This window comes from Macaca thibetana, chromosome 13 (genome assembly GCF_024542745.1).
Source record: "Macaca thibetana thibetana isolate TM-01 chromosome 13, ASM2454274v1, whole genome shotgun sequence".
In the NCBI taxonomy this organism is placed as follows: Eukaryota; Metazoa; Chordata; class Mammalia; order Primates; family Cercopithecidae; genus Macaca; species Macaca thibetana.
In genome coordinates this window covers 21,006,550-21,027,025 of record NC_065590.1, presented here as the reverse complement: position 1 = coordinate 21,027,025, position 20,476 = coordinate 21,006,550, and the positions used below count along the sequence as shown (strand labels likewise).

Sequence of the window (20,476 nt, the reverse complement as noted above, 5' to 3'; positions counted from 1 at the left end):
AGCCGGGGCGAGGTGGCGGGCGCCTGTAGTCCCAGCTACTCGGGAGGCTGAGGCAGGAGAATGGCGGGAACCCGGGAGGCGGAGCTTGCAGTGAGCCGAGATCGCGCCACTGCGCTCCAGCCTGGGCGACAGAGCGAGACTCCGTCTCAAAAAAAAAAAAAAAAAAAAAAGTAAAGGTGTCAGACCGGGTGCGGTGGCTCACGTCTATAATCCTAGCACTTTGGGAGTCCGAGACGGGCAGATCACGAGGTCAGGAGATCGAGACCATCCTGGGTAACATGGTGAAACCCGGTCTCTACTGAAAATACAAAAAATTAGCCGGGCGTGGTGGCGGGCACCTGTAGTCCCAGCTACTCGGGAGGCTGAGGCAGGAGAACGGCATGAACCCGGGAGGCGGAGCTTGCAGTGAGCCGAGATTGCGCCATTGTACTCCAGCCTGGGCGATGGAGTGAGACTCCATCTCAAAAAAAAAAAAAAAAAAAAAGTTAAGGTGTCCCCCCCAAATTTCACGTCTTGGAATTGATTCTAAGAAGACAGTCAGACAAAGATGTAAGTGCAAGCATTTTTATTCTTCGCAAATCATTGATAACAGTTGCTTAAAAAAAGAAAGGGCCAGCCATGGTATGTGAAGCCTGCAGTCCCAGCACTTAGGGAGGCAGAGGCAGGAGGATTGCTTGAACCCCAGAGTGATTGCACCACTGCACTCTAGCCTGGGAGACAGAGCTGTCATGTGGCAATTAGCAATAATAATAGATACTTACATTTATTGACCTGAAAAGGTTATTGTTAAATGGATAGTGCAGGTTACAAAGCAGCATGTGTAGGATGTTCCCAGTTTTGTAGATCTGCTGTATCTTTTTGTATATGTGCGCAGAAAGCTTTGGAATTATAGATAATAACGTGTTAATAATGATTATGTTGTGGATTTAAAATTTCAGTTATTCATTATGGGGACATAATGTAATAGTCTTTATTTCTCTGTAGCTGAACTCATTTTGGCTCATGAGCCCTCAAAACATATTCTTTCCATTTCGGAATAACTCGTTCCCTTCTTAATACTCAGCCTCTCTTGGCTGACTCACCACTGAATCCTCCTTCCCCTTTCCCTGGGAATGATTTACAGATTGCCCTGTGGTGAGAAGAGGCATTGGGGACTAAGCATTCCCTGGCCGTCCACGTTTCTCTGGAGTGTCTCTCGTCTTGCCTGATCATCATCTTCTTGTGCCATCGTTGCTACACATCTGATTTCTGCTCATCTCAAGATCCACTAAATCTGTCACAGATTCATCCCCAGCCATGGGCTCTTACGGGCGCACCATCTTGTCTAGAGCCAATTCTGACTGCCTGTAGGTCTGTGGGTTGAGGTTGCTCTTCTGCAGCCACATCATGTTGGGGACACTCTCTGTGAGGCAGACCTCAGGCCAGCTGCCTACCTCCATCCCTCAGGCTAGCGTCCTCACCCTTTCTGATGTCCTGTGAGAGGCAGGCTTCTCTTAGAAGCCCACACCCTGGAAAGTGAAGAATAAGTCCCCTCCTCTTGGGCTACTCCTGGGCTACTCCCCTCCTGGGCTACTCCCCTCCTGGGACTTCTCTTCCCCTGCCTTCCTAAGGGCAGGGGTGCAGCATGTTGGACACTTCTCAGGGACCCTAGGAGTCTCAAGTGTAGCCACTTCCTGTCAATTCTGTCCTCCTACCAGCCGGTCAACTCTTTTTAAAAATTATTTATTTGTTTTTGAAATAGGATCTCTCTGTGTCGCCCAGGGTGGAGTGCAGTGGCATCATCACGGCTCACTTCAGCCTCGACCTCCTGGATTCAAGCAATCCTCCCACCTCAGCCTCCTGAATAGCTGGGACCACAGGCACATGCGATCACGCCCAGCTAATTTTTGTATCTTTTATTTTTTTTCTTCTTTTATACAGAGTTTTACTCTTGTTGCCCAGGCTGGAGTGCAGTGGTGCAATCCCCACTCACTGCAACCTCTGCCTCCCGGGTTCAAGCAATTCTCCTGTCTCAGCCTCCTGAGTAGCTGGGATTACAGGTGTGCGCCACCACATCCAGCTAATTTTGTATTTTTTTAAGTAGACATGTGGTTTCACCATGTTGGTCAGGCTGGACTCGAACTCCTGACCTCAAATGATCCACCCACCTCAGCCTCCCAAAGTGCTGGGATTACAGGTGTGAGTCACCGTGCCCAGCCAAATTTTTGTATTTTTTATAGAGATGGGGTTTTGCCATGTTGCCCAGGCAGGTGTTGAACTCCTGGGCTCAAGTGATCCTCCTACCTCAGCCTCCCAAAATCTGTTGACTCTTGACGTCCTTTTGAGTGAAGCCTCCTTTTTCACTATCAGGCACTCATTCCCACTCCTATTTTTGGGATAAACTATTAATGCCTCTCCTTCTTCAAAGATTGGCTCTTCATTGTCCCAATCAAGCTTTTTAATTTTTATTTTTTAATTTAATTTTAATATTAATTTTTAATTTAAAACATCCTTTTCTCTCAGAGAGTTGGATTTTATAATTGAAACAATGGCTTTAAAGACAGTAGTTAGCTATAGGTTTACAAATGTCTACTTAAAAGTTAAAATCCAGGAGCCAATGAGTTGTGTGTCTCATCCCTAGCCCAAGAGCAGGCTGCATAGACAGCTCTTCCTGGTGCTTGAACCGTGGAGGCTTGGAGCCAGAGGCTGCGGGGAGAGGACTGAAAAAGCCCCAAGCTCAGTGTCAAAATACACACCCTGCAATAGCTCTCTCCTGGGCTTGGTGGGATTGTGGGTGTCACGCGCGTCCCTGTGAAGAGACCACCAAACAGGCTTTGTGTGAGCAATAAAGCTTTTTTTTTTTTTGAGACAGTCTCGCTCTGTAGCCCAGGCTGGAGTGTAGTGGCGCGATCTTGCCTCACTTCAAGCTCCGCCTCCGAGGTTCACGCCATTCTCCTGCCTCAGCCTCCCGAGTAGCTGGGACTACAGGCGCCTGCCACCATGCCTGGTTTATTTTTTGTATTTTTAGTAGAGACAGGGTTTCACCGTGTTAGCCAGGATGGTCTCGATCTCCTGACCTCATGATCCACCTGCTTTGGCCTACCAAAGTGCTGGGATTACAGGTGTGAGCCATCGCACCCAGCCTGCAATAAAGCTATTTAATCACCTGGGTGCAGGCGGGCTGAGTCCAAAAAGAGAGTCAGCAAAGGGTGGTGGGATTATCATTAGTTCTTATAGGTTTGGGATAGGCGGTGGAATTAGGAGCAGTTTTTTGTGGGCAGGGGGTGGATCTTACAAAGTACATTCTCAAGGGCGGAGAGAATATTACAAAGTACCTTTTTAAGTGTCGGGAGGGTGTATAGTACAAAGTACATTCGCAAGGGTGGGGGAATATCACAAGGTTCATTATTGCAAGGGTGGGGAGGGTGTATTGTCACAAAGTCAACTGATCAGTTAGGGTGGAGCGGGAACAAATCACAATGGTGGAATGTCATCAGTTAAGGCAGGAACTGGCTATTTTCACTTCTTTTGTGAATCTTCAGTTGCTTCAAGCCATCTGGATGTATAGTGCAGGGCACAGGGGATATGATGGCTTAGCTTGGGCTCAGAGGCCTGACAGTGGATAATTTCCACTCTCTTTTTGTCTGTAGTTTCTGAATTTCTTACAAGAAACATGTATAAGAAATATGACAAAAGTTATTTTATAAATAAAGGGACACTTTGAGGCTTTTCAGTCTTTAAAAAAGCTAAGGCTTATTTGGGTTTTTGTTTATTTTTAGATTTTTGGTGTCCTCACGACCTCACCTCATCCCATTGAGTAGAGACTGGGAGGGGAGAGCAGCAGCCGGAGGGCAGGCTGGGAGCCCTTGTGAGCAAGAGGAGCTGTGGATACCTGCTTCTCTGCCAAGGGAGAGAGTGAGGTAGGCCCGGGCCTGCTGACTTCAGGGTGAGGCCACAGCTACTGCAGCACTTTTTATGTATTTATTTACTGAGATGGAATCTTGCTCTGTCACCCAGGCTGGAGTGCAATGGTGTGATCTCGGCTCACTGCAACCTCCGCCTCCTGGGCTCCAGTGATTCTCCTGTGCTCAAGCGATTCTCCTGCCTTAGCCTTCTGAGTAGCTGGGATTACAGGCACGCGCCACCACACCCGGCTAATTTTTTGTATTTCTAGTAGAAACGGGGTTTCACCATGTTGGCGAGGCTGGTCTTGAACTCCTGACCTCAAGTGATCCTCCTGCCTCGGCCTCCTAAGGTGCTGGGATTACAGGTGTGAGCCACCACGTCCGGCCATACTGCAGCACTTTAAAGGACGGTGTCTTTTTCTTTCTCATACAAGAGAATAGGACTTTATTAGCATTGGTGCAAGCATTGCATTACACAGGAATGGGTCCCTAGTGTGCACAACCCCAGCTGGGCTTTGAGCAGATAAATCACAGCAGAAATAGAATCGCCCTAGGACTTTCAATCAAAAGCTGGAAGTCCACCTTACAGAAAGACAAAAAGAAAACCCCTTTTTATATCTTAACAAAGCGACAGCTCTCAAGCAGCAGAGCATCTCGAGGAAGAAAGCTTGCCTGGTCGCCATCTCATCATGCCAGAGTGTGCAGTGTCCACCCTCGACCACGCCGGAGAGTTGCTGATTTTTTGAAAAAGCTTAACTTAACAATTTCTGATGTCTATCTTTTAGAGTTCTATATGTTCCCATTTTTTATTCTTCTGAATTTTGAATTACAAATAGCTGTAAAAGCCAGTCTTTGAGTGCATGGGGGTGGGTGTGAGGCAGGGCCCAGCTTTTACTCCCTGTCCTGTGGAGCACTGGCTGGTTTCTCCTGAGCCTAGCCCTGGGAGGTTGTGGTAGGCGTGGAGGCTGCAGAGCTCCTCCAGATGCTGCCCTTGCTGTGCCTCACACCAGAGAGGATGGAAGTGGCTCTGGCGTCGGATTCTGTTGAGCTGAGACAGACAAGGCTGACACAGGGCTGGGGGCCCGTGGTCCACCAGTGGAAGTGACTCCCGAGGAAGGGCGGCGAGGAGGGTGGTGTGGGATCTGAGGCTTCTTTTCAGTGTGGCAGCTGTCGAGGGCCAGGGAGCAGGGGGAAGAGCCTGGTCACCATGGTCCAGAGCCCGTCTCACTTGGCTCTTCCTTTGCAGCTGAGGAGAATGAGGACCAGAGAGGGACTGTGCGTGTGTCCTGCCTGGGGACCCACAGCCAGGTGATAGCAGAGTTGGGTTTGAAGCCCAGGCCTCCCATGCCAACCCAATGGTCTTGCTGTTTCAGCAGGGAAGGCCGGGAGCCTGGGAGCTGGGAAAAGGTGACTGCCCGGCTCCTGGTGACTCCCCACCCCCAGGTCCCCAGCTGTCATCAGAGGGGCAAGGACACATTTAACTGGTTCCTGTGCGTCAGGTCTGAGTGGGGGAGGACCTCCCCTCCCCACTGCCTCCCACAGGGGCTTGTGATTCAGGGTTTCAGGAACAGGGCTGGCTCCCCCGCCTCAGATGGAAGAAGTGGACTTGGCTGTGAACTCCAGGAAGGCAGGGCTCAGCCATGGCCCTTACCCTAGGATATGGCCTGGCCACAAGCACTCACTACATTTTTTTTTTTTTTTTTTTTGAGACGGAGTCTCGCTCTGTTGCCCAGGCTGGAGTGCAGTGGCACGATCTCAGCTCACTGCAACCTCTGCCTCCCAGGTTCAAGCAGTTCTCCTCCTCAGCCTCCCAAGTAGCTGGGATTACAGGTGTGTGCCACCACATCTGGCTAATTTTTTACTTTTTTAGTAGATATGGGGTTTTGTCATGTTGGTAAGGCTGGTTTTGAACTCCTGACCTCAAGTGATCCACTCGCCTCGGTCTCCCAAAGTTCTGGGATTACAGGTGTGAGCCACTTTGCCCGGCAAAGAAATACCTTTTTTTTCTTTTCCTGAAACAGAGTTGTGCTCTGTCACCTAGGCTGGAGTGCAGTGGCACGATCTCGGCACACTGCAACCTCCGCCTCCCAGGTTCAAGTGATTCTCCTGCCTAAGCGTCCTGAGTAGCTGGGATTACGAGCGCCCACCACCATGCTCAGCTAATTTTTAAAAATATTTTTAGTATAGACGGGGTTTCGCCATGTTGGCCAGGCTAATCTCGAACTCCTGACCTGAGGTAATCCGCCTGCCTCGGCCTCCCAAAGTGCTGGGATTACAGGCGTGAGCCACCATGCCTGGCCTTACATTTTTTAAAATGAGGGAATGAATGAATAAATGACCATCATATTAGGGGGCTGGCTCTGAACAGAATTGTAAAGTGGACCAAGCTTGTGCTCAGGGTCACCTTAAGCCCACGGTCGCTGTGTCCTGCCCTCTCAGGGCCATTTCCCAGCCCCCAGGCACCTGTTCACAGAGGCTGCATCTGGCCGTGCCTCCACCCCTCCGTCCTAAAGTGCTCCTCTGACTTAGAACATGACAGTCAGGGAGAGAATGTGCCTCAGGAGGGTGGAGTCAGATGATCACGGCCTTCCTGGCATCTGAGGGGAGATAGCTTTGGTAGCAAAGTGTGATTTTCTCTGAGCCCAGGAAACCTTGGCCTTGGTCGGAATACATTGAACCCTGAGGGCCATAGAGTCCCTGGGGCAAGCTCTGAGGGGGAGGCCTGGGACAGGGCGGGGCAGGGGGAGGGGAGTGGGGGAAGTGGGTGGGGAGCTGGGGGTTGGGGTTACCAGGGTTCTAGGGGAGGGGAGTGCTCAGGGTCCCGGAAAGGGCGTTTTCCTGATGGCGCACCAGAAGCCCTCAGGAGCCTCCAGCTGCGTGGTGAGAGGGAGGATGGAGCAGCCGGCAGGAGTAGCCGCCTCTTCCTGCTTGGGGAGCAGAAGGGCCTCCCATGCCGTGATGGTCAGGACTTGCCCCCTTCTCTCCCCGCAGCTGGGGGCCTGGACTCACCTGGACAGCTGAGTTCTCATCAGAGGTCGGGGCTGTGGATACACTGGAGAGGGCTGGACGTGGTCCCACACACCCCGAGAGCCTGTCACAGGGACAGCACCAGGGCTGAGGCCTGGGGCCCCTCGGCTCCCCACACTCAGCTCTTCCGGAAAAGAACAGCACTCACGCCACCTCCCGCCTAGCGGGTGCTCCCAGTGTGACTCTGGAGACCCCTCGGGTCCCTGAGCCACAGGCCTTAGGGTTTAGAGCCTGAGGAGGTGAGATTTTAACTCCAGAACACCTACTTTGTACCCCTACCCCACCATCACACACTGGCCAGGGAACACAGCCCCATCCCATAGTGGACATCCAGCCGCACTCCTCAGGCCGTCCCTCCCTTCCCATCCCCCTTTTCCATACCGTCATGATTTTCTACATGGAAACAGTGAGGGGTGCCTCCCAGTCTCTGGCCTATGCACCTGGGACCACCTTGGACCCAGGGGAGTGGGGCCTCTGAGGATCACGGGCCCAAAGGGTGGGGGTTCTGGGAGCCGAGGGAAGTCCTAGGACCAACTGGGAGGGGTGGATGTACCTGGCAGGTGGTGTGGGCATCCCAGTCCCTGGACACCAGGGTCAGCAGCTGGGGCGTGTGCCGAGCCACAAATTGCTTGCACTGAGGAAGGAGACACATAGCTGTGGAGGGGACCCGGGCCCTTTGCAGGACTCTCCTGTCGTGTGGTCCTGGCCTCTCCACTTCTCTGGATCACTTTAGGGCTCCCTTCTGACTCCTCCATCAGCCCTCACTGAACAGCTCTGGCTGCAGTTAAAACCCTTAACAAACCGGAGCTGGCTGAAATGGAGGACTTCCATCAGAAAAGCAGGCGATGCTGGAGACGGAGGACTGAGGCAGAGGGGTGGAATCTCAGCCACCACCCTCCTCTCCCTCCACCTCCATTTCAGTTCTAGAAGGAACCTTAATGTTCATCTGGTCCTTGATACCAGACGTGATGGGCAGCGGGGAGGCTTGGGAGTTGCTGAGCAGGGAGCACAGTGTGGACAGCTGCCTCCTAGGAAGAGCATCAACTGGCTTGCCTGAGGACAGGATCTTGCTTTAAGAAGGGAATTTCCTGTCTGGGTGCAGTGGCTCACGCCTGTAAACCCAGCACTTTGGGAGGCCAAGGCGGGCAGATCACTTGAGGTCAAGAGTTCGAGAGCAGCCTGACCAATAAGGTGAAACCTTGTCTCTACCAAAAATACAAAAATTAGCCGAGCACGATAGCACGTGCCTGTGATCCCAGCTACTTGACAGGCTGAGGCAGGAGAATCTCTTGAACCCAGAGGCAGAGGTTGCAGTGAGCCAAGATTGCGCCATTGCACTCCAGCCTGGGCAACAAGAACAAAACTCCGTCTCAAAAAAAAAAAAAAAGCAGGGGATTTCCTGTCATTGACTGAGTATTGGCAGGGGCCCTAGGACCTTCAAGCCCAACCCTCTCCTTTTGCAGATGGGTTTGTCCTGAGTGAGTTAAACCTTGAGGAGTGTGGGAGCAGTAATGGGATCAGGACCCTGGAGAGAAGGCCAGTCCCTTTCCTGGCTCGAGCTGGCCCTGGCATTACTCATTTCCTAGTAGATAACCAGGCCTCTGAAGGCTTGCCTGGTGCTCACTCAGCCCGTGAAGGGGGCCTGCTGGTCTCTGGAGCCCACAGCCCTTTGTCCAGAGGCGACTCCTAACCCTTAACAGGCTCTGCCCTAACTTACAGTCCCACAATTGTCTGCCCTACATCCTGCCTGCCTGTCTGCACTCCATTCTCACCCATCCTATGTGTCTCTGGCTGCAAAGCCTTTCCTGGGCTCAGGCTTCCACCTTGAACAGGCGCTGACCACAAGTCCCCATGTGCCTGCCCTGTACCTTTTCCCTGTCCAGCCAAGAGCTGACACAGGCCTGGAGCAGTGCCTGTGGTATGGCCTGCTCGCTGCTGTTCCTGGCCTGGGTGGTCACAGACATGCAGAGGCGGCACTCAGAGTCTTGCGGCAGCCATTCTCCTGTGGGCGACCCCAGAGACGTGAGCGTTAGGGGGAAAGCAGGCAAGGCCACCCTGAAGAGGCGTTCGGTTTCTGTCCTTGGTGCATTGCAGCGGGACCAGAGAGGGACAGCATCATGCAGGGGCAGGGTAGGGGGAGGAGGAGAGCAGGCTTTGGGCTAAGGAGGGGGCAGTGGGTTCACCTGGGCCAGTGCTGTCATCCATGGAGCACCGGAGGACGAGGCCGCAGACCAGCTGGGGCAGCATGCGGCCCAGCAGCATGTCGAGCAGGATGACAGAGTAGCGTTCAGCCAGGCACTGGCAGATGCCACCCGCCACCAGGGGTACCACGCGGCACACCTGGGCCACTGCCACAGCTAGCACACCCTGGGGTGGGGGCGGAGAGAAGCCAGCATGGGGTCTTCACTTGGCAAGCCTCCACTCTCTGCCCAGCACCCAGCTAGGCACTTCCTACACATTCCCTCATTCTCTTCTAGAAGGGAGGGCAAGACTATTCACAAATAAGGACACTGGGGATCAGAGAGTCCAAGGGATGCAGGGGACTCACACAGGGTCGCTGAGTGTAGGAGCCAGCTTCAGACCTACGTCTGGTCCCAAAGGCTGTGGCCCACAGCTAGTGACTCTCAGACTGATATGCTGGACCTGACTTTCCCCCAAGGCTTGAGATTCAGCTGTTTGCCTGACTCTCCTCTCCTGCACTTTACACAGGCATCTTGAACTCAACATGGCCAGGAGGGAGCTCTTTTTTCCTACTCAAACCCGTTTCTTGTTGAGTCTCCCCATCTCAGCTGCTGGTATTACAGAGGGTTGGTTGCTCTGGCCAGTCTGTAAAAGTCACTGTGGAGTCCTCCCTGGTCCTCACACTCCAGCATCCATGCCCAAGTGCAGCGGGCCCGCCTCCCAAATGCGTCCCCAGACCAGCCCTCAGCTCCGTCCCTGTCCCATCACCTCTCACTGTGATCTCTGCAGTCATCTTTCTTTTTTTCTTTTTTCTTTTTTTTGAGACAGAGTCTCGCTCTGTCACCCAGGCTGGAGTGCAGTGGTGCAATCTCGGCTCACTGCAACTTCTGCCTCCTGGGTTCAAGTGATTCTCCTGCCTCAGCCTCCCGAGTAGCTGGAACTACAGGCACCCGCCACCATATCTGGCTAATTTTTGTATTTTTAGTAGAGACGGGGTTTTGCCATGTTGCTCGAGCTGGTCTCCTGGGCTCACATGAACCACCTGCCTCAGCAGGAACCTCACCTGCTACCTTGAGTCTGCAGTGGCCCATGCGACCCCATCTGGGAAAGGCTGAGAGGGGAGGGCCTTTCCTCATTTGGGCTCCATTTTGGGGCAAGGTAGCCCTGGGCTGGTGGGGCCATTGGACAACAGCTACTGCAGGTCTGGAAGACTCCAAACTGGACTCAGGCAGAGATGGGGAATCTATCTGTGGAAATTTCCCTCTTGAAAGATCAAAGCAACTTTTCTACAGGGACCTCTGGGGATCCTTCTCCATCAGTTGGTGAGCTGCTGGAGGACAAAGCTGCATCTTGTCCATTTTTGTACTTTCGCACCTGGTGTGGCACCTCCATACAGGGGGGGCTTAATGTTTGTTGCATGAACTGTAGGCCTGGTACCTACCAGGCCTGAGCCTGAGCCCCAGGGTCCCTGGGTGGGGGCAATGCACAAACGGTTCTCTCCCCTCCTAACTTCTGGCAGCCAGCTGGGCCCTGATGGGGGTGTGAGTTGGGAGGGAGGTGGGAGCTGCAGGGGACCCTCCTGGGCTCTGTGTGGCCTTGGATGCCTCACCTTGGGAATCATGGCTTGGATCCGCTTGATCAGAGCCTTGCAGAGCCAGCAGTAGGGGAGAGGAATGGGGAATTGCTGCTCAGAGAGATCCTGGGGAGAGAATCCGGTGGAGGCCAGGCTGGGTGCTGGGAGAAGAGTCCTCCAGGCTCTCCTCCCCTCCCTTTCTCTCCCTCCTCCCTTAGGCCCTGCCTGGAGCTTCCCGTCACCTTCCCGGCTCTGCCTCTTCCAGGGCCCAGTGCTCATGGGCTTCAGAGGTGGCTCTAGCCCTCCGGATCCCCACTTAACTGGCTGTGGGGGCCTCCCTCACCTGTGTGTGAGGCCCAGGCCTCACCTGGAGGGCCCCGGGCAGCACGGGGAGGACCAGCTTGTCCGGCAGAGGGTCTGGCAGAGGGTCCCACAGAGGTTCGGGCAGGGGGTCTGACATCCCTGACTCCTGCTCTGGCTCTGGCTGCCGGGATTTGCACAGGCCCAGGTGCATACAGATGCCCTTTGAGTCCTGGGGCACAGCACAGGGTGGGAGTGTTAGGCTATGGGAGGGAAGCCCACCCCTGTTCATGCTGGCCCAAGGGCTCAGGGACCAGGACCACTGGAATGGGAGGAAACAGGCCTAGTGGGGGTGCTGTGCTTTAGAACTCTATGTGGGGGGACAAAAAGCAAAGATGGGGCTGTGTGGGGACTTTAAGGGAGGTGGCCGGGATTGCATGTGAATGAGCATGAGCATATATGTGAGCATGAGTAAGTGTGTAAGCATGTGTGTGAGAGTGAGAGTGTAAGAGTGTGTGAGCGTGCAAGCCCACCTATGAACCTGAACCTGGGAGGCTGTGGTCAGGTGCATGGCTGAAGGGCACTTAGTTTCCTGGGCCCTTTGTGGGCAGAGTGTGTGTGTGTGTGTGTGTGTGAGACCAGCTGGGGTGCTGTGTGTGTGCTGTGTGTGTGTATGTGTCTGACTGGCTGGGGTGCTGTGTGTGTGTATGTGTCTGGATGGGGTGCTGTGTGTGTGTGTCCACCTGGCTGGAGTGCTATGTGTATAACTCCCCATGGGTGGTCACAGGGGCCTGCGTGGGGAGGCAGGCAGGAGGTGAGCTTGCAGCCCTCACAATCTGGTTCTGGAAGTAGTCGATGACCAGGGGGAAGTAGTCGTCGAGTACTTGGTTGCACTGGGGCATGAACAGCTTCAAGGGGAGGACGTTGCACTCCTGCTCCAGAAACTTCCGCATCGTGTCCTGGGAGGCCAGAGCGGGCTGTCAGCTGGGCCTCTCTGAGGTCTATGCCACCCAAGTCCCTGGATACAAGGCCCCACCAGGGCAGACCTACCCCTATTCCCCCAGGGCACTGGAGTTCAAGAGTTTCATGGAGTTAAGTAGTTGGGCACATGTAGGGGCCCTTCCCCTCAGGAAGGACCATCTCTGGCTGTGCTGTTGAGCTCAGGGCCAGGACCTACTCCCAGCCAGGAGGAGCTGGGAGTTCTCAGGCACCCAGGCCTCCTCCTCAGCCTGGAAATGGCCCCTTTAGGGGGCTCACCTCTTCCCTGCTCTGTCCCTCATCTCTTGGGCCCCAATCTTCATCCAGGATCTGGGCCTCATTACCTGGAAAATGGACTCCTTGGCCATCTTGTTAAGGATGTGGACGATGTCCTCACACTCTTGGCATAGGTCATCCTGGGGAGGGAGGGGGCCCCCAGGTGGAGGACACATGAGTGGGGGGTAGGCTCCCAGCTCCAATGGGGAGGCTCTCTCAGGCAGAGGCCAACAGAGCACTCCAAGGCACCAGCGGCTGCCCACCAGCCCATCTTGTCCCAACTCATCCATTCCATTTTATTCATCCCATCCCATCCATCTCTTCTATTCATCCATCCCAATCCATCCATTGTTATTCTGTCATCCCATCCCATCCCATCCCATCCCATCCCATCCCATCCCATTCATCCGACTCCATCTATTCTATGTCATCGTATCCCATCACATCCATCCCATTCCATTTCATCCTATCTCATTTCATCTCATCCCATTCCATCTCAACCATCCCTTAGGGGGGCTCCACTCCCCTCCTGCCCATTCAGAGCCCACCCAGCACCCTTCATCTCAGACCCCCAGTTGTTGTGCATCCTTGGTGGTACTCACGGCTCCCACGTGTCCCCAGACTTCTTGTAAGCAGTGCCCTAGGGCTCTGCACTGCAATGCTTGCTCCAGGCTTTGGCACCAGAACTCAGGGCCCTGGGCACAGGCCAAGGATGAGGTGGTCCAGGCAGCTGCGGTTCGGGGCCAGACCTTAGTCAGGATCCAGGCTACATACCTGGCATCCTGATTTCACCCAATCTCTAGACCCAATTTTGCTGGGAGTGCGAGGCCATTAAACATGTGGGTGTCAGACAGCTCTGGGTTCCACCTGCTCCCGGACCCACCAGCTGTGTGACCTTGGATAAGCTCTGAACCCTCTCTGAGCCCCAGCTGCCTTGTCTTTAAAATGAGGACAGACTTGGGATAATGCCTAGCACAGAGCAGTGCTCAGTGAGTGGTGGAGCTGCCTAGGACAGGGGAGGCTGGGGCAGACTCACCAGTGCCTGGGCCACAGAGCGTGGGCAGCAGCAGCAGCAGCCACTGCAGCAGGTGTGACTTGGCCATGGTACCTCTGCAGCCTGGATACCCTGCTTGGGGCATGGCCCCTTATAGCTGGGCGGGGCATAGGGGCTCTGTGGGAGTGGCAGCGACCTCAGTGTTTGTCTTTGCTCTGGAGAGCCCTTCAGGTGCTTGATCCCACCTTTTCCCAGCAGGGACGCTCCTGCCTGCCTTACCACCTGTCCTGGCTGATGGCCTGTTCCTGCTTCCTTTGCTCCCTGCCCGGACTCCCATGTTGCTGGACTTGTGTCTTCCTCCAACCAGGGGCTTTCAAGCCTCCATACCTGGTTTCACCTCTCCAGGCCGTGGGAGGGAAGCTGAGGAGGGTGGGGGGCCTCTGGTTGGGGGCAGCCTTGGTGTTCCCCTCCCATCCCCTCCCGGGGCCTCTGGGGCCCCCTCTACTCTTGAGCAATGCTCTTGAGAGCTTCCTGCCTGGCTCTTAACCCAGGCTCTTAACCCCTGGAAGGGCAGACCTAGGACACTCTCACCTCCTCCTTACCTTTGCCTCTGGAAAAATCTTCTGGTTCTATGGACATAAGATTTGCGTTAGTCAGAAGAATATTTACATAAAACAGAAAACAAAATACCCTGAGTCAGAGACAAGATTTCTGTGCCCCTGGAGTGGCTCCCAGACAGCCCTATACAGGAAGTACTGCCCATGGACCCTGGGGACTCCTTCAGGGTAGGGGCTGGGGCATAGCTGTGATGGTTCAGCAGAAAGAAACTGTCCTCTGCAGCTGCAGGGGCTCTCAGGCAGGGCCCCCACTGGCAGAGCATACTGGAGAAAAAGCTCACAGACTGAGGGAGACAGAGGATATTTTGAGTGGAAGAAAGAGAAAGTTAGCACATTGCTATCACCCCAGCTGTTGTGATCAGTTTATCTGATCTCTGCAGGAACCCTCTCCCTAGTGGAGGCTCACAGGCCCCTATACTCAGAAGCACTACAGTGCTCTTGGGGGTGGACAGGGCAGGAATTCGTACCATGATGAAAAGAGTTGGGGCTGGGCATGGTGGCTCACTTCTGTAATCCTGGCACTTTGGGAGGCTGAGGAAGTAGGATCCTTTGAGCCCAGGAATTTGAGACCAGCCTGGCCAATATAGTGAGACTCCATCATTACAAAAAATTTTTAAAAATTAGCCAGGTGTGGTGATGCATGTCTCTGGTCCCAGCTACTCAGAAAGCTGAGGGAGGAGGATCGCTTGAGCCCACTAGGTCACGGCTGCAGTGAGCCATGATTACACCACTGCACTCCAGTCTGGGAGTGCGAGGCCATTAAACATGTGACTGAGCTGAGGGTGTCCTGGCTCCTGGTCCCTGGGATGCGCGGTCCCCCGGCACAATGTTGGCCAAGTAACAGAGACTCTGTCTCAAAAAAACAAACAAAAAAAGGAATTGGATACAAGGTGGCTATTGACACACTCAAGGTTACCCAAGGATTATGTAGTTTCTGTTGGCCTCAAGCGCTTGTCAGTACAACAAACACAGCTGCCATCATGGGTGTCCACCAAGACTGTGTAAAAATGTGTAACCAAAGATTGGGAACTGAGTGACCTTGGTAGAACCTCAGGAAGGTGGAACTGAAACATGCGTGTTATTCAGTATGTGTTTAAAAAATGAGTGAGTGGTATCTGGTTTGGATACAATCAGGACAGGCTGCGCAAGAGAGTGGGGATTTGTGGCTGGCTGCCTCCAGGGGTGTATTCGTCAGGGTGGTCCCACTACCATAACAGAGAGCCCTCCAGTCTATTGGCTCCTGCATGTTTCTTTTTCTTTTTTCTTTTTTTTTTTGACACGGGGTCTCACTCTGGCACCCAGGCTGGAGTGCAGTGGCGCGATCTTGGCTTACTGCAACCTCCGCCTCCCAGGCTCAGGTGATCCTCCCACCTCAGTCTCCAGAGTAGCTAGGACCACAGGCGTGTGCCACCACGTCCGGCTAATTTTTTCTCTGATATTTTTGGTAGAGACAGGGTTTTGCCATATTGTCCAGGCTCGTCTTGAACTCCTGAGCTCAGGCGATCCACCTGCCTCAGCCTCCCAAAGTGCTAGGATTACAGGCATAAGCCACTGTGCCCGGCCACATGTTTCCTTCTTATTGTTTTTGTTTCTTTTGTTTTTTTTTTGAGGTAGAATCTCACTCTGTCGCCCAGGCTGGAGTGCAGTGGTACGATCTTGGCTTCCTGCAACCTCCGCCTCCCGGGTTCAAGCGATTCTCCTGCCTCAGCCTCCCAAGTAGCTGAGGAGTACAGACACCCATGATGACGCCCAGCGAATTTTTGTATTTTTTTAGTAGAGATGGGGTTTCTTTTTCTTTTTTTTTTTTTTTGAGACGGAGTCTTGCTCTGTCCCCCAGGCTGGAGTGCAGTGGCCGGATCTCAGCTCACTGCAAGCTCCGCCTCCTGGGTTTACGCCATTCTCCTGCCTCAGCCTCCCGAGTAGGTGGGACTACAGGCGCCCGCCACCTCGCCCGGCTAGTTTTTTGTGTTTTTAGTAGAGACGGGGTTTCACCGTGTTAGCCAGGATGGTCTCGATCTCCTGACCTTGTGATCCGCCCGCCTCGGCCTCCCAAAGTGCTGGGATTACAGGCTTGAGCCACCCCGCCCGGCAGAGATGGGGTTTCACCATGTTGACCAGGTCGGTCAAAACCATACCTCACACCCTTTAGGACGGCTATTATGAAAAAACAGAAAATAATATGTGTTGAGAGGATGCAGAGAAATTGGAACCCTAGGTGCTTTGCTGCTGAGAATGTGAAATGGTGCAGTCACCGTGGAAACCCATGTGGAAACCCTTGTGGAAACCCATGTGGAAAAGACTTTCTACAAAACAGTTTCTGAAAAGTTTGAATATTGAATTACCTTCAGACCCAGCAATTCCATTCCTACATATGTATTTTGAAGAGAATGGAAAACAGGTACTGGAACAGATATTTGTATGTCAATTTTCATCGCAGCATTATTCATAATAGCCAAAAGGTAGAAACAACTCAAGTGTTCATCCACGGACGAATGGGTAAACACACTCAAAGGAATATTATTGAGCCTTTTTAGGAAGGAAATTCATCTGGGCGCAGTGACTCACACCTGTAATCCCAGGACTTTGGGAGGCCAAGGTGGGCAGATCACGAGGTCAGGAGTTCGAGACCAGCCTTACCAACATGGTGAAATCCCATCCCTACTAAAAATACAAAAATTAGCCAGGTGTGGTGGTGCATGCCTGTAATCCCAGCTACTCGGGAGGCTGAGGCTGGAGAATCGCTTGAACCTGGGAGGCGGAGGTTGCTGGGAACTGAGATTGCACCACTGCACTCCAGCCTGGGCAAGAGAGCAATACTCTCTCTGGGGGGGTGGGGAGAGGAAAAAAAAGGAAAGAAATTTGGACACATGCTACAACATGGATGAATCTTGAAAACATGATGCTCAGTGAAATAATCCAGTTACAAAAGGACAAATATTGTGTGATTCCCTTTATAGGAGGTATGCAGAGTAGTCAAACTCGTAGGGACAGAAAGTAGGTCAGAGGTTACCAGGGGCTGGGGAAGAGGGAACAGGGAGGTATTGGCTAATGGAAACAGGGTTTCTACTTGGGATGATGAAAAGTTCTGGAGATGAACGGTGGTTTTGGTTGCATAATGTGGGGGTGTGCTTGATGTTCCTGAGCTGTACACTTAAAAATGGTTAAGACAGTATTATGTTATCTATAGTTGTATATTTCATCACAATTGAAAAAGAAAGGGGAGGAGAGAGAAATAAGCCAGGCTGTGGGTGGAGAAGAGTCTTGTTTTTCTTCTTGACTGTGGAAAATGTGAGGCTGTCAAGTGTGGGACTTGAGACACCTGGGGCCGGGACAAAAGAGATCAGCCAAATGGGACAGCTGGTATTAAAATCTCTGTTATGTCCTTGCAGAGATGCACGGAAGAGCAGATTCATTTTAGTTCCTTTTGTTGTATTTTGGGCTGCATTCTTCTGACACTACTCGGGGCCTGAGCCTAAGGGCCCATGACTTTCCTCCCCTCTCCTATCCCCACTCTTCACAGTTGAATTTATTTGAGTGTAATTTCTATTTCTGGGGTAGAACCAACCCATGAGAAATACAAGGCCAGTGCCCTCGGGAGGCCTCATGGTAGCAGCCTTTCCTAGCATAGCCCTATCTTATGTCTTACTTTCTTTCAAAAGAAGGAATTTCTCCATGGGAAGGGGTAGGGAGGTAGGGCCCTTGGCAATGAAACTTATAGTTTCACAATTCATTCGTTTGACCAAAAAATGGTTAATGAGCTAGGAGTTGGGATGACAACGGTCACTGCCCTGGTGGACTTAATATCTATGGGGTGGGGGCACAGACCAGTAATCAGAGTGGAATACCACCCAGGCCTGGAGAAGGAGGGGAGACTCTGGGGGAGATGGGGCAGCTAAGGGGAGACTTGGGGAGACGTAGAAATTGGTGCGGTCAAATGGTGGGGTGGGATTGATTGAGGAGGAATTCCAGGCAGATAAATAGTTCATGCAAAGGCCTAGGAAAAGAGAGAGCATGGGGCTGGTACAGGGAGCGTTCACCACTCTGCACCACAAATAGAGGTTCAGAGTGTTGGGGAGCTTGGTAGAGAGTGACAGCCAAACCCACATCTCCTGCTCCCTGGTCTGTATCTGAGCAGCCCGAATAGCTTTGGCCCTGAACATCTCTGGGGACTGGGATCATCTCTTTTCCTCCCTCTGTCTCCCCAAGCTCAGCTGGATTCTATTAAGAACAGCTGGTGGGAGGAACTGGCAATGTTGACATTGACCTTCCTTGAATTCCCTTTTCTTTATGCTGCTGTTGTGGGCTGAATTGTGTCCTCTAAAAGATATGTTGATGTCCTAACCCCTGGCGTCTGTGACTGTGACCTTATTTGAAATAGAGCCTTTGCAGGTGTAATCTATTTAAGATGTGGTCATTAGGGTGGGCCCTAATCCAATGACTGGTGTCCTTAAAAGAAATGGAGATTGGGGCACAGAGGGAGTGCCATGTGACTATGGAGGCAGAGATTGGAGTGATGCGGCTGCAAGCCCAGGATCACTAGGGATTGCAGCAACTGCCAGAAGCCGAGGAGAGGCAGGAAAAGGTTCTTCCCTACAGCCTTCGGAGCGTGCATGGCCTGGATTTCAGACTTTTGGCCTCCAAAGTCGTTAGAGAACACGTTTCTGTTGCTTGAAGCCACCCAGCTTGTGGTGCTTTGTTCCAGCAGCCCTAGGAAATGCATGCAGCTGCCCACCATATTTGCAGCCCATCCGTGTTGCCCCTTCCCTACACCAAGATGTGAGGCTCTGTTTTCCAAATCCAAATTGAACACTGGACATATTGGATTTGGGGCAGGCACAGTTCGAGTCACTCTTGCTGTGCATGAGTTCTATGACCAAAAAGTGATTGCAGTAGAGGCCTTGGGGAAGATCTGAGTGTTGAATCTCAGTGCAGAATATTCCCTGAGTAAGTGTCCCAGATGGGTGACATTTGGTTCCTGCATCAGGGCTGTCCTCTTTCACCATCTGTCAGATGTCCGTTCCCCCAGGGCCCTGATGAAAGCTCACTGTTCATCTGCCCTGCCAGGAATGTCCTTTCCCTCTGTCCCTAACTGGACACTCCCTGCAGGAAGGAAATGTGCTTGTCTGCTCATGGCTGATTCAGGCCCCAGCATGGTGCTGGGAACATAGTGGCTGCCTAATCAACCAACTGCCATTCCTTCTTTCTTCGTCGTTAATGGAACCCAAGTTTTGTTCTGGTTCGGAGAGCTGATTCTGTGGCCTCACTCTGTGGACGCATCGTGATCTGGCCACGCCATCTCCGTTTGCCGGTAATTACTTAGGGTAAGCGTGTGTTTGGGTTCTGGTCAACCAGACTGACACAAGTTGGCTGGGGGCAGCATGGTGGGGGATCCTTCCGGGGAATGTTTTCATCCCGGTTAAAGCAGACAGATGAGAAGTGCCTGTTTTTTCTTTTGGACATTCCCGTGCAAGGCTGGGATGTCGAAACCATGGCAGCCATCTTGCCCCAAGAAGGGGGAGACAGAAGAAGTACTGAGAAGGAGCTCAGAGCCCTGACATGGCCAAGATGCTGATATAACCAATCCCGAGCCCTTATTGTTCTGTTTATATAATTTCTACTTGGATATTCTGTTATGTGCAGCCCAAATAATCTCAATCAAAGGCAGAAGGAAGGAAAGACAGAAAGAAAGAAGGAAAAAGAAAAGAGGGAGGGAAGGAAGAAAGGAAGTTAATTTGTACTTTGCATCCTTTTTGTGCAGGTTAAATTTCACATCCTCCAAGGAGGTCTCCCAGTTTCCCCTGACCTGGAACCCAATCTCTTCCCTCTTGCCATTGTACTATCTGTCCTTTGGGAGAGCTCTTAGCACTGCCAGACTTTGACTTGGGTGTCCATTTGGCCTGGAGGCTACAACTTGAGCCTCTCCCATGCCCCCTCCTGGATGCACACACATTTGGTTCTGGCCGGTGTCCTCCTGCTGTAGTAGCCTGCTGGGAAGGAGCATGGGAGCCTGGGAGCCTCTTGGGAGAACCTGCTCTCGGAGTGCAATGGCGTGATCTCAGCTCACTGCAACCTCCAACTCCTGGGTTCAAGCAACTCTCCTGCTTCAGCCTCCTGAGTAGCTGGGATTACAGGCGTGCACCACCACACCCGGCTAATTTTTTGTATTTTTAGTAGAGACGGGGTTTCACCGTGTTAGCCAGGATGGTCTCGATCTCCTGACCTCATGATCCACCCACCTCGGCCTCCCAAAGTGCTGGAATTACAGGCGTGAGCCACCGCGCCCAGCCTAATTTTTATATTTTTTAGTAGAGACGGGGTTTCACCATGTTGGCCAGGCTGGTCTCAGACTCCTGACCTCAGGTGATCCGCCCACCTCGGCCTCCCAAAGTGCTGGGATTACAGGGCTGAGCCACTGTGCCCGGCCCGGGAGCTGACCTTTTTATGGCATTTGTCATCTACCAGCCCAGCCCTGCCCCTTCAAGTAGAGCCTGGGTTCCAAGAAAGGAGAGAGCAAACAAATCTGTTCCACTAACAACTTCAAGGGACCCTTCTGAAGTTCAAGTTGTTTGACTCTGGCATTGACTCCATTTTTAAATCCACATTGGTATAACCTGAAGAAGTAATGGTTCCATTCATTTATTTATTT

At 52.6% G+C, this 20,476-nt stretch overlaps 3 protein-coding genes across 7 annotated transcripts in view; 1 reads left to right on the top strand and 2 right to left on the bottom strand.

The window, feature by feature from the left end:
- Window positions 1-20,476, bottom strand: part of GGCX (gamma-glutamyl carboxylase) — a 162,173-nt gene that overhangs the window by 110,088 nt on the left and 31,609 nt on the right. The window lies entirely within an intron of this gene.
- Window positions 4,306-13,358, bottom strand: SFTPB (surfactant protein B). 5 transcript variants are annotated; one of them, XM_050753098.1, is made up of 11 exons: window positions 13,256-13,358; window positions 12,822-12,949; window positions 12,288-12,359; window positions 11,799-11,924; window positions 11,009-11,197; window positions 10,702-10,791; window positions 9,095-9,278; window positions 8,780-8,913; window positions 7,465-7,545; window positions 6,884-6,975; window positions 4,306-5,174 (listed from the first exon to the last, which is right to left on the bottom strand). In XM_050753098.1, exons 1-10 carry the CDS (start codon window positions 13,356-13,358, stop codon window positions 6,913-6,915), a joined length of 1,170 nt encoding a protein of 389 aa, XP_050609055.1. In that variant the 3' UTR covers window positions 4,306-5,174; window positions 6,884-6,912. The 5 variants fall into 5 exon arrangements, with proteins under 5 accessions (XP_050609055.1, XP_050609052.1, XP_050609054.1 ...); XM_050753095.1 differs by having other exon boundaries at window positions 4,306-5,130; XM_050753097.1 differs by having other exon boundaries at window positions 6,894-6,975.
- MRPL35 (mitochondrial ribosomal protein L35) overlaps window positions 12,732-20,476 on the top strand; it is a 536,751-nt gene continuing 529,006 nt past the window's right edge. Inside the window, exon 1 of the mRNA XM_050753132.1 lies at window positions 12,732-12,735. The gene's annotated coding sequence lies outside the window, so the exon portion shown is untranslated. The remainder of the gene's footprint in view (window positions 12,736-20,476) is intronic.

Coding starts and splice junctions, on each gene's coding strand:
- SFTPB (XM_050753098.1), bottom strand. CDS start 13,358: ATGCCCCAAGCAGGGTATCCAGGCTGCAGAGGTACCATGGCCAAGTCA. Junction 10,792..11,008: donor GGCCTGGGCCTCACACACAG/GTGAGGGAGGCC, acceptor TTCTCTCCCCAG/GATCTCTCTGAGCAGCAATT. Junction 9,279..10,701: donor TCCAAGCCATGATTCCCAAG/GTGAGGCATCCA, acceptor CCCCCACCCCAG/GGTGTGCTAGCTGTGGCAGT.